The following is a 13,789-nucleotide window of genomic DNA, read 5'->3' on the forward strand; positions in this document are numbered from 1 at the left end:
AAATGGTTGTTAGTTGTGACCTCAGATGAGTGAGCTATAAAAGCTTCTTGATCTAACTTTGACTCACGATGTACTTATCCAAATCCAATTTTAAAATGCTAAAGTAATTGTGTCAACTGTTATAGGTCGAATATCTGGGGGCACCTTTGCTCCAGCATGATTGCTGTTAGAATAAAAACGTATAGTTTTCTAACTCTTACCTTTGGCACACATGTAGGTGTGTCAAAGCTTGAATAGGGTATTACTACTATTAAGTACACTACCGTTTTAATTTGTATTGTGCTAGGAACTTCTAATAGGCTAATAACTTGGACCCATATTATGCTGACTTATTAATTAAAATCGTTCATAGCTCTTGATTTTCTAGGATTCCTACACTTTGTACATGTTAATCAGATATCTTGCAATGTGGGAGTTCTTTGAGAAAATCACCATCGCATGTAATTAAAAGCAGGATGATAGATAGTCTTGGAGACTAGCTATCATTGTTCCAAGTGTGGTGCCTCGTTCTAGGCGGAAGTTGTATTTGGAGTGTATGAGCTTCATAAAGGTGAATTATATCTTTTGGTGGATCACTCGCAGAATTTGGGGAATTATTTATGTGCAATTTTCGTTAGGCGTACTGCCAATTTATAAATACGCAAACTCTTAGTCAAGAAATAAAAATGTGCATGATGTCTGCGATTGTGATGAGTCCGCCAAAGAAACTTGCACTTCCTATCACTCTGCTGGATGTATAAAATGCAGCGAGAAAAATGTGTAAGCCGTCTTTTCCGAACATTCAATGTACAGACCTGTAAATATACCGTGCGTTTTGTTTACTAGCTTCCCCATTATATTTACCTGTGCACTTCATCACTATTGCTTGGCGCAAGAGGAATTTTTTATCGACCTTAACAGTAAAGCTTTTTTATCTGATTGTTTTGTTAACGTTTCCCAAAGTATGTTTATGAATTGCCTTCATTATGCCTTATTTACAAATAGTAATTTTATATTGCTAACATAATTTTTGTGATGTGCTTCTGTATTTTACTATGAGTGACGACAACACTGCAAAATGAAACAGTAAAACTGCGATAAAAGATAATGATTTTGTCTATATGTATAATAGATTCTGTAATATCTCTTTGAAAACTTTAGGCATCTTATGAGATGGAGAATCACTTTAAATATATTATGTGGTGTATAGATCTCTGAATAAATTATGATAAGATGCCTCTTTAGTTTTATTCTAAAGATAAACATAACAACAACCATCGACTGGTCAAACTGTCCAAGGGAGATCTCCGTTGTCTCTAAGGGTTTTACTTTGGGGAACAAATATACGAATGAGAAAAGTACACCCAGAGACCACCTCTGCTGTGAGCAGCACCATGGCACTGGATAATTATATTAACATAGATAAAAAGAACAGGAGTCCTTAAACCCCTTATTCAATTAGCAAACACATTAGAAACTCTTTATGTAATCAGGTTTCAAATCAGAATGATATCTATGTACCTAATTTATTATTTTTATTATGCAATTTGTAATGCGGGCAGCTACCCCAGAGGATTTCCCGGTGCAGGATAGCGTACAAGTCCAATGCAATAAGCTAAGGGAAGAGAGTTCCACAATTAGGGCCAAGATATGCAAAAGAACGGCCTTTAATGCGGGTTAAACGAAACTTTGGTACAGAGAACAGTGTTTGATTTGAAGATCTGAGGGTGCGAGTTGGCTTGGTAGGGAACCACCAGTTCCTGAATGTAGCGAGGGCCTATGCCCTGTTTATGCTTTAAACATAAAGCACAGTGCTTTGAACTCAATGCGCTTGATGATCCTCACCCAATGGAATTCCCGAACCAGATGGGAAACTGAGGCAGATTTTGGTAAATGAGAAAACAGCCTGCCTAGCAACCCCATTTTGTACAATCGGAAGGCGCTGAATCAGGGTCTTGTCAGCGCCTAGGTACAGCATGTTACCATAATCCAGTCTGGATATGATTAAGGCCCGAATGACCGTTCTTTGCGCTGCTAAAGGGATTACCCAAAGAAGCTTTTTAGGCCATCTGAGAACTGCAAAGCAAGTAGCAGTACCTCTAGCCACTAGTGGTTTCATGAGAGTTTATTATCTATGAAGTGCCCAGGTATTTCACCAGAGTAGACGGGGTGAGCAGGGTCTCAAGGGACTCCAGCTAGTGTCTAGAACCCCACAAAAAGGCGTTCTTACCCACAATCAACCTCTGTCTTGTCCCCATTAAGCTTGAGGGACTTCTTGTTCATCCATGTCAAAATGTTGCTCAAGCCCAGGTTTAGAATTAAAGAGACATGATTCTGTGCCGTCAATAAAGAGAAAATAATCTAAGTATCCTCAGCATATGAAAAAAGGGTATGTCCGCAACTCTCAACTAGGTCTGCCAATGGGCGGACATAGATTTTAAAAAGAAGGGGGCTCAAAGCAGAGCCCTGTGGAACTCCTTAGGTCAGGTCTTGTTGCTTAGAGCACACATTAGCCATCCCAGTGCTGAATCATCCAGGCCCAATGCCTCCAATTTAGCTAACAAAATTGAATGGGATACCATATCAAAAACCACATTCAGATCTAATAGAATGAGTGTGGCGGTGCCAACATCATAAGATGTTCTCTTAGAAGTTCAGTGGCGTCCAGGAGGGCCGACTCTGTACTATGTTCAGCCCTGAAGCCGGATTGCGAGAGATGGAAAAATGTTAGGCTTCAACAAATGCGGTGAGCTGGGCATTCATATGTTTCTCTAAAATTTTGGAAAAGACTGGTAGCAGAGAGATGGGACAAAAAATTGAAAAATTGGAGGAGTCCAAGTGAGCTTTTTTTCAGGAGCAGAAGGACCATAGCATGCTTCCATCTCTGAGGCATAGACCCTTCTCTCATTGAAAAGCTGAGAAGCCTCAGTATCGTAGTTAGAAGGGTTTTAACTGTGCTGTGGGAAGGAGAGAAGGGGCCTTGAGCGTAAAATGCAAGGTGAAGTGGTCAGACCAGCAGAGTGGAAGGGGAGGCTCTGTCATCAGGTCCTTTATATTTGGAAAATAAAGTGGGTCTAAAAGATGCCCAGCCACATGAGTGAGCAGCTAGTTAGTAAGGATCAAATTAAGTACATTTAGATCTTCTATCAAGGAAGCACTTTGAGTGTTACTGATCCGAGCTGGATTGCTAACTAAAAACAAAATAAACCATGCAAAAGTATTTTTTCTAAAAGAGAGCTGACGCGGGGAGCAGAAAAAACGGAGGAAGGTGTGAGAAAAGAAAAACAACATGGGAGGATGGGGGAAATGGAGAAACAAAAAAGGGGAAGGAGGGTGCTAACTGTAAAGCAACACAGGAGAGAACGTAACACCACAGCAACACAGGAGGAGATGCTAAAGCAACGGGATTAGGACTGGAGGGGACGTGAAAGCAGAGGGGGGTGCAGGGTGGGAGCGAAAGTAAGACAGGGCTTGGGGGAGAGCAACACGGACCACCTAGTTGGAAAAAAGCAATTGGGAGAAGCTCACAGGCAAGCGCAAGAGGAAGCTGTCAGGGTGAAGCAGTCAGGCAAATGAGAGGAACACAGAGTGCAAGGGAAGAGACGTACATGAGGGACACAGCTTCAAAACACACACACACCTTAATGGAGTACTTCACACAAAATAAAAAAAAATACTGCTTGAAAAGCAAAAAATGGAAACAAAGATGCACGCCACTCAGGGAGATTGTAAAGAGGCAGTGATCTATGTGAGGTACAAACGCAAGACTGACTAGCTGGGACACGAATAAGAAGCAGGCAAATGAGTGACAGGGAAAGCCATCCAATGGTAAGTGGTCTCCAAGCACCTCTGTTTTTGGTAAGCCACAGCATGCCTCACTATAGACAACGCATATGCTGTTTAGTAAGCTCAAATAAAAAAGTGGAGTATTCTTTATAAAACGCAAGGCAAAAATTAGATGGCTGTAATGCTTGCAAAATAACCACAAGCATTCACGAGAATCTTCAAGCAGGGATAGAATCTGCAGAGAAGGTGGGTGATTCAATGACACTGTCGATATTGCCCAAACAACTTACATGAGGGCTGGACGACATTGAAAAACTGTGTCCTTCATAGAATTACTAGAATTTAAATGAATACCAATTATAGATGAAAAATAGTTACTTTCTTTTAGTTAGGAATAATTGCAGCACAGTATAATATGCGAAAATATGAAGGTGAAGGGCCTAGGGTTTTCTTTTGGTGAGGGAATTAAGAATGTGGCTTATAAATTACTATTGGACAATTAATGCCAAATGGCTTCTTTTGCTTTCAGCAAAAAACAGACAAACAGAGCCTCATTACAATGCCGGCGGTCGGACTGCTGACTGCTTGTCGGTGGCGATCCGACAACCCTTTGGTCTGACCGCCGTATCACAATACTGGAAGTTGGACCCATAGCAGTCAGGCGCAATACACCGCTACCTTTGCTAGGATCATAGATCCCGACGGTGCAGCAGTCGGAGGAGCGTCCCAGAATGGCAGCAGTTCTGAGGCAGGCACCGCCATCGGTATTATGATATCCCTTTCTGACAGCCTTTTCAAAAGGTTGTCAGATAGGGATCAGGGGAGGCCCAAACAGGGCCCCCAGCCATCGTAGGTCAATGTAAAGTTTCCCTGGGGACACATTTAGTGTTCCCACTTACCTCCGTCAACCGTGTGCCATGCATGACATGGTGCATGGCACACAATGCACGGATGTGCAGGAGGTGCTGCACGGCGGCGGCATGTGCTGCACAGCGGCGGCATGTGCTGCGGCCCTTTTCCAGGGCCGCAGAATGGCCATGCCATGGTACTGGTGACTTTACGACCGCCAGGCTGGCGGTCAAATCCAAATACGGCGGTCACACCGTCCGCTTGACAGCAGTCTCCTGACTGCCACAATAGAGGCCGTCCGTCCGCCTGACCGGCATCATGATGACGACCTAAGTCCCGTAATGGCACCTAAAACATGCTAAAACATTAAAAATGCTTGGTTTAGAAACTTCAGTTATTGCACACACAAATGCTCAGTCGCACTGATTAAGTAAAATGTATACCATGCACAAAAGCAGATCCTGCCTTTTATAATAGGAGCTACAAAAACTTAACAAAATGTAATATTTATATCGGAGTAAGAATGCAGATTTTATCTTAAGCAGACCTGTAAACAAAATCATTGTTTCTTTACATTAACGAGGTATGTATAAACTTAAATTTGAAAATGGTTTAAGAATATTTCAATGTACTTGTTTTTGACATGGATAACTTACGATTTGATTATTTTCCAATTCTGTAAATAACAGGTTTTAAATATAAACACAAAGGGGCCTATTACAATGTCAGACAGTCTTGCGTCCGCCCAACACTGTCTCTGTGGGAGAACCTACCGACCATAGGTCGGCGGTTCCGCACCCCCTATTACGATGCGACTGCACATGGTGAGTCCACAAACTCCCATGTCCCTATGGGAGCTTGTGAGGCGGTCGGAAACCGGCCGCAACACAAGCTCCCATAGAGAAATGGGAGTTTGTGTAAATACCTGCACCCATGATGCTTGCCACACGGTGCAGGAATTTACAGGGGGGCACCATAGATGCCCGCTCGGCCCCCAACCGTAGGCCGCAGGGAGAATACGGCAGTCTGAAGTCAAACTAAGGATGTTGGAGGGAAAGCCTCTGGCATGCGGTTGGAGGCTTTCCAACCGATATCCTAATGAGGGCCAAAGTCTTTATTTATGTATACATTGCTTATAATTAATGTTCATCTGCTTTCTGAGGTAATCTAAAGACTTGACATAGACCCCTTTGTTAAAATATAAAATTAATTGGAACTCAAACAAATATAAAAGTAACAAATCTAATAATTTATGTTTGGGGCCAGTAACTGCTTTGGTAAGGTCTTATCCACTCCCCATAAAAACTCTTTGGATGTAGTAGAAAAAAGGCATATAAATGTGTAATATGTGAATGGTAGCAAAGGTGTGTTTTAGAACAGAGAATTCTTCATTCAAGACTCCCACTTTTTTTGAGGATCTGTAACGTTCAACCTATACGTGTGCTCTGGGCTGTTCCATCTTTGCTCAAAAGTCGTAGTTCTTTATTGGTGCCTAGATTTGTATTGTGGTTCCTGCAGCAATAAAAAAGAGGGCCAATGGGCTGCAAGTTTATGAGCATGATACTATTTCAAGGGAAAGGTTTGCCTTTTGCAGTGGGATCCTGAAAAGACAACTAACATAGTAACTGACAGAGCCAAAATAATATGACAGTGGAGACCCGGCAGAGGGCACATAATACTTACACGGTAGCAGCAATCATGAGTAGTAGGAGCATGGACAGCAGAAGCTGGCGAAGCAAGCCTAACAGCAAAGATACCAGGAGCGGCATGAGAAGTGGCAGCCCGGGTAGTGTGGGTACTTGTTGGAAATGTCTGTGCAGGTAGACTGTATTGCACTATCCATTGGATCCAAGGTAGAACATGGTATCGAAACAACCTGGGCATGAAAGGTAGAGATGTGGGGCTAGCTAGATTGTGAGGAATAGTTTGTTAGAGCAGAGAACGTGCTATGATATATATGTCTTAATGGTAATAAAGTCACAGAAATGTATTTCTCCCAAAATAGCCATATAAAATCCGGTTTATGAAGTTGGCCAGCAAATACATTGGGAACGGCTGAGCGTGCAATACCATTAGCAGCACCACCTTCGCATGTGTTGACATTTTGAGCCGGTAATTTGGGGAATAGAAGTCAGCAAATTCCGTTTTCTCTTATATTTTGCCAGCTTTCTCTAGCAGTAAACATCTTCCCGACATATCTATAGGAATTGTGCGTAAAGGGGTGGCTTCCAGTATTACAACTGCGTCTTCTAGTACGACAGATATGTTCATTATGATGTGAAGCAGAAAAAATATCTATTAACTCGATAACCACACGTATTTTTCTCTCACCACCATTAACGCCACGGGTATAGTACCGACATAAGTGCTTTATATCATGAAGCATCGAAATTATTAACTGTATGTATATATGCTTCTGTTTTAGGTTGTCATAAAAAAATGGTATATTCCTTGTCCACTTACGCTGAACCACAACATCGAACTTATACAGGTAATAAGCACATTACCAGCCAGACCTTGTAGTGTTAACGTGATTAAAAGTAACTGGAATACATACATGCTTAAAAACGTAGTGAAATGAATAATCTATACTGGAAATGCCATTTTAACATATTGAACTTGAAAAGTATGTTCAGTTATTTGCACTCATCCCTATTACAGGTTGCAAATTCCAGTGATGAATGCAAACCAAAGCTGTTTAATTTCTCCAAAGAGGTATGATTTTGACTATAAATGATCAAGTCTGCAGTCAGAAAATTATGGTTTGATATTTTAAATGACATTTGCAAGTTCTGTCAAAACTTTGAATAATTTGAGGTGTGTCTACTTGTGTTTGAGTTTTGACGGAATTCTTTATCACAATTTTCCAGAATCTGTGTCCTTTATTTTAACAAACATGCATCTTGGACTATCGAGAAGAAACATGCCAAGAATCCTGTGTGTAACCTAGAGTCCCTTTATACAAAGAGCAAATTTATAGTTCGAGCCTTGGCAGCACATGTGCTGCTTTGCGAGGCATGTTGTATTAGTGTATAGACTTGAAGCCCCTCTCACTCTCTGCCCATATTTTATATTGGCTTTTGTCATTGTCTTTTGGAAATGCTGGCTTCTGATTCATTAATAGGCTTTTTGGGCCCTCCTTAGTATCGCCTTGTCTTCATTTGTAACCTTCCATGAGGACTGGCCTTTTTACTTCTGTTGTGACATTGTATGTCTTATTTAGTCTGTCAGCACTATTTTCTTCACTGCGTTTTTCCTACTGCAGGCATGACATGCTTTCCTGCAACAGTCAGCGCGCCATTCGCACTTTGACTTTCCAAGCAACCCGGGACAGTGGCGGCCGAGGTCTCACATTTACAAGAGTTTGAGCTATTGGCATTGTAAATGACAATGCCTTTTAATTATGTGTTAATTATCAAAGACATTATCATTTACAATGCCAATAGCTTAAACTCTCTCAAACGTGAGACCTATTGCATTGCAAATGCTTGTTCATTTTAGGAGGGGCATAGGCAGAAATTGACTGATGTAAAATTTCATAATCATTTTCATATAAGATTCTGTTAGCCATTCAAAATTTTGGGGAAAAATTGCAAATACTTGTGAACGATACTACATGAGTACAAGTAAACCTTTACCTGGCCAGACTTGTTTGAATCTTTTTGTTCATCCATTAGATCTTTTTTCCCCCTCGAGTTTTTAACCAAGTATCTCCTTTCTGAAACTAAACATGCTCACTTTTTGTAGAAACAGTAACTTATAGTAAAACTAAATTTTTCAACCTTCTGTTTTTAGGTCTCGCCTGACCCAGCGCATGCGCTGGTCTGGCGAGACTTATTGAGAGGGCTCCAAAAAGTGCTACCAGGCCAGCCTAGAGCTACAGTGCATGTGCGCGGGCGCGTGCGCCGCGCTTTACCGCGATTACTTTCACTTTCACGGCCGCTTTGATGTTTGATCGCGATCACTTTCACTTTTGCGGCCGCATGGCCACTTGGTATAGCCAATAGGTCTCGCTTTTGGGACCTTATAAGTATTTAGTTATGCAACTGTTGCATGGCTAAACACTTATAAGGTCACAAAGGCGAGACCTATTGGCTATGCCAATGCTTGTTAATACATAGTAACTTATTTGATGTCTTTAAGCTCCATTGCTAATCTTGAGACGAACCCTAACTTGTCACCACTGAATTCTCAATATTACTTTAAAAATGTACAGAACTTCTAAAGTTTGGCAGGCGAATCGAAGAGTTTGGATGTGGTCTCCAAGTAAATGTATTGTTATTGCCATTATATTTATAGAGTGCTTTAAACCCACAAAGACACGCCAAAGTGAATTCCCAGAAGGGTGACACTTATCATTCCAGAGGAGTGCTTAGCTCAAAGAGTATTGTACTGCAGTTTGGCCTGCGTGGAAAGCGATTAGGTGGCTTGCCTGAGTGACAAGAGCAGTACTTTTTATCTTAGTCTTAATGAAGAATCCAAAAAACACAAAACGTAATGGATGGAATGCTTGAATTAATGTCAGCCACTGATTAATACTCTGGTCTACACCCTACCATGTCATCTCAGATTAGACACTGCTATATGCAAATCAGCCTTGGTCCTGCCTCAGTAGGAACAGTCCAGCTTGAACTTCCAAGTCATGGTTTCTTCTCAAACTGGAACACAGGCAACCCAGGACCAGTTATGGTCTACTGGGCGTCCTCAGTCGGGTGTAGCTTGGTTTCATTGGCACAGTGAGCACAGGATCCACAGCTCAGGTTGCTGCATAAAGGGAGATGGTGTATCCCAGATGTGGATTCAATGCTCACTATGCCACAGGACTCAAGCTATACCCTAGAAACGAGCCCCAAATGGGGAAAAAGCAGTCTGGGGTTGCTTGTGGACCCTTCTGGAAGGGGCCTCGCCTTGCAGTTCGGAACAGACTGTTCCTATGAGCAGGGTGCTCATCTGCGTAAGACTGCCTTTTGTCTAGAATGTCAAGATAGATAAAGAATTCAGCCCGAGCAATCACCAGTGGCTTTAGAGTAATTCAAGCATTCTATCCATCACCTTGTTTGTTTGATGCTGGTTATATTGCCTCAGTGCCTATGTTTAATGGTGGGAAAATTATTGAGAGATAGAAAGCAGGCATCTTAGCTAATTTGATTGTTATGAATCATTGTGCAGATATCCATAGAGTTCTCCCCTGATTTACAGGGGAACAGCACATTGTATTTACTGGTTTCAGTCAGCCATGGCTACCTCTAAATAATTAACAGGGCAGCAGGAGGGTGCCATTGGACATATACATTACCATGCTATCATATATGAATGCAAAAGTCCTTTCTGGAGTGCTCAGGAGCAATCCACAGGCATATGCCAGGCAACTCAACCATGTTAAATATGATTTGGGGGCTAGCCAGGGCAACAAAAGCACAACTCAGGCATGCACTGGTTAAATAAAGTCAGACAAAAGCCCTACAGTGTCAACCCTGAAGCAAGAGGGCAGTGGTCATGCGTGCTCTGTTTTCAGAGTCATAGAAGTGCTCTATAGAGTTCATCTATGAGCGAACAAAAGAGTAAGTACACTGCTTCTACTGGCTACAGGCAGCTAGCCTTACAACCTCTATAGAGATACATTAGAAAAAAAGCTGTTACAGCACACCCATTATTATGTATAACAATCCAAGTACAGTATTGGACAGGTAATGAGCAAGGTCTGAGTTAAAATACAATCCTAAGCAGGACAATCTAATAAAACAAGTAAGTGCTCCAAAGACGTCGTCAGGTGGTAATTCATTCACTTTTTATTATTTTTTCAAAGATTCCCAGCACCCGATTTTGCCGACACGTGTTTTTTATATACTTAGACTATTTCAAGTCGATATAGGAATACGAGTCTGGTGTAATCTGGTGTGGGTGAATCCAAGGCAAACATCCGTTTGCGCACTCCAAAGCATAGAATCATGTATTATACATATAGTGGCGTACTAGTCTCTAGGATTACGACCCTTATGGTATGTCCCATGTTACATCCAATTCCGTTACATGGACTATACATATCGTCCATTTAGTTCCACAACATTGTAAAATCCAATGATGAACATGGGAGGCATAGCCCTGGTAAGTTTGCGACCCTTCTGAATAACAATCTCCAAACACAGGGACACGTGTATCTGCTTGTGTTTGGAGACTGTTATTCAGAAGGGCACCCAGTCTTACTATAGTGACAAATCCCCCCCCCCCCCCTATTTTTGTTAGTTACAAATACGTATTTCATATTGATGTGCGGTTCTCTCCCTTATAGGGACCACTACTTCGTATCAGTTCTTCTACCCTCTATAAAGAGTTGACCTAGGAGTGACAGTTGATCAGTGTAGAACATGTACTGGACACAAGCAGCTACTGCCTATTATTCAATGAGTCTGTTCATCTATGCCCAATAGGTTCCACAGCGTAAGAGTAACTGAGGGCAGCTCACCATCGCAAATGATAAGAAGAGTTCCTTCACAAGCTGTGAAGAGGATCCTACAGGTTTGCACAAAAGGAATGCAGCCATTGTAAAATCCACTGTAGTCGACAGAGAGACAATCTACAGGTAGCCATGGCCCCATGCCACAATAGGGCTTGTAAGACCCACAAGTAGAGAGGCCAGACAAGGTGGGACAATTTTGCTGAGAACTAACATTGTCTTAGAATGTTTGGACTCTGCATACATTTTTATCTGTTTATGTAGTTTGCTTACCACTTACTGTGAGCGGAGTCCTGGTTCTTCTAGCCAATCCAAGTTTGTTGGAACATAATGCATGCCAGTGAGTCGGCATCCTTCTACACTGAAGGGAAACGTGACATGTTCTCAAGGAAAAACCCATAAAAGACCTTGCATATCTAAAAGATTATCCTTCATGAGCAATCCCTTAATTATTAAAGAAAAACATTTCAAAGTAAGATGCTTTCTAACTTTAATTTAGAGATCAAGTAGAGAATTAGAGCCATTAGCACCAAGTAGTGGACAGTCACGAGCTTCTGAGAAGGTGAATTAGTCTGAGTGAAGGGAATTCTTCAAGGACATTGCATGGCTATATCAGAACCACTGCATTGCTGAAAGACATTGAGTAGTTGGAGATGGACCCCAATAGAGTGTATGAATGTTTGTCATGCACATTATAGAGTTTTTCAAAGAGATTCGTGCCCTATCAGTAAAGGAGAGATTCCTACCACATTATTTTTCTTAGCTTGGTGAAAAGAGTCATTGTTCTGCAAATATTTCACACTTTAGTTAACATTTTTAGGTCTCGCCTAGCGCAGCACGCATGCGATGCTCTAAGCAGAGGGCCTCTTGTAATCACTACAGACTTCTCCAGACTTTCACTAAACTTGTGCATGTGGCTTTTTATTTCCCACACTTTCTATTGGCCTTTGTGTGTGGCTTACAGCACACAATTGGCCAAAGCCTTCTCTGTAAATGTTCACTCCCATGGCCTACAGCTGTCGGGTGCGAGCATTGGCACCATCTGTTGTGGATCAGGTTACTACTTTGTCACAAGGCGCTGCGCTTTCACTTTTGCTTTTTTTCATGCTGGTCTTGCTCGCTGCACAGCACTAGAAGTAACTGCCTGGCGAGGGTTCCTCGTCATTTTATTAGCTTCAAATTCGGCTTTCGCTGCTGCCTTCCCGTTATTTATTTATCTCACCAGCCTCCCAACAATCTCCCCTTTCACTGCTGCTTTCACTTTTAGCTAGCACGGGCAATCTGAATCACTGCAGTGCGCGGTGCAGCTGGAGCCCTGATCTTAAAACATATGCCCGGTCGTTTCCATTTGTTGGCGCCTGCCGGGCTCGCAGTAGGTGGAACTAGCATTCCTAATCCAGTCGTGCTTCGAGGCTATTCACACCGGCGTTATTGTCATGCTGGTCTTGCTCGCTGCGCAGAACTAGAAGTAAGTGCCTGGCGAGGGTTCCTCGTCGTTTTATTAGCTTCAACCTCGGCTTTCGCTGCTGCCTTCCCGTTATTTATTTATCTTACCAGCCTCCCAACAATCTCCCCTTTCACTGCTGCTTTCCCTTTTAGCTAGCGCGGGAAATCTGAATCACTGCAGTGCACGGTGCAGTTGGAGCCCAGATCTTAGCACATATGCCCAGGCGTTTCCATTCGTTGGCGCCTGCCGTGCTCGCAGTAGGTGGGACTAGCATTCCTAATCCAGTTGTGCGTCAAGGCTATTCACACCGGCATTATTGCCATGCTGGTCTCGCTCGCTGCACAGAACTAGAAGTAAGTGTCTGGCGAGAGTCCTGTCAATGACTTTGAATAGTTTCTGCTTATGCTAATTATGAATTTGCTCTGGTAACTAAAGTTCAGCAGAACTGCCCCAGCTCAGCTCGGTAATGCTGGCGCCACCGGTGCGTGTGTCTTGTTTGATCTGGTGCCGCTGGGGCTATGTGACAGACTTGTTGCCTCCGTCGTCACAGCAACCGTGAGTAAGCAACTATTGCAGTGTTTTTTAAAACAAAATAATACAACAAACCTGAGGCCGCCTACCTTAGTCTGTCTCAGCCTCATCGGCATCGACTCTCCGACTTCGAGGCTTAATCTCCATCATGCGTTGCGTAGCTGACATGGAACAGTAATTATAAGTTACCAGCTATTACAGCACTGCATATACATATATCACTGGCATGGGTTGGATGTTAAAATGTGTGAAGGCCAAACTATTCCATCATTCATTCATCTACCCACCTGGTCTGGAGCTTTTTGGGACGTTTGGAGTCGTCGGGGGCGCCAGACGCCTTGAGTGACTCCTCTGATTCAGTCTGACAGTGACTCGCTAATTAATACGCAGTTGATAGTGAGATTAAACCCTGTCTGGAGCCTCTCACATCCTCCTGGAACATCGAGTGATGGCCGGGTCCAACATTGGAAACAGAGAGGCCTGGAGTCCAAAGTGCCGTAATGCATCATGCCATTATTATTGATTGACAATGCCAGGGGGCCCAGTCGGCGCAGGCTGGATAAAAGGCAGGATGATCTGATTGTATTTCTGCCGGCCCGCCCGTCAACACACGTGTCCAAAGAGTGCAGGTCTGATGTTCAATTTCCTGCCTCAGCCTTTCCCGTACAGTGAGCACCAGCATTGATGACAAAGTTGAAGGACAGCAGTTGAGTGTGATGCATGCCACATTTCTCTGCAGCACT

At 42.7% G+C, this 13,789-nt stretch overlaps 1 protein-coding gene across 1 annotated transcript in view; it reads left to right on the forward strand.

The window, feature by feature from the left end:
* SLC38A6 (solute carrier family 38 member 6) overlaps window positions 1-13,789 on the forward strand; it is a 393,044-nt gene that overhangs the window by 284,897 nt on the left and 94,358 nt on the right. The window contains exons 9-10 of the mRNA XM_085626179.1: window positions 7,040-7,105; window positions 7,276-7,329. Coding sequence (XP_085482305.1) covers window positions 7,040-7,105; window positions 7,276-7,329 — 120 coding nt within the window. The remainder of the gene's footprint in view (window positions 1-7,039; window positions 7,106-7,275; window positions 7,330-13,789) is intronic.

The sequence above is a fragment of the Triturus cristatus genome, chromosome 9 (assembly GCF_964204655.1).
Source record: "Triturus cristatus chromosome 9, aTriCri1.1, whole genome shotgun sequence".
NCBI classification, from domain to species: Eukaryota; Metazoa; Chordata; class Amphibia; order Caudata; family Salamandridae; genus Triturus; species Triturus cristatus.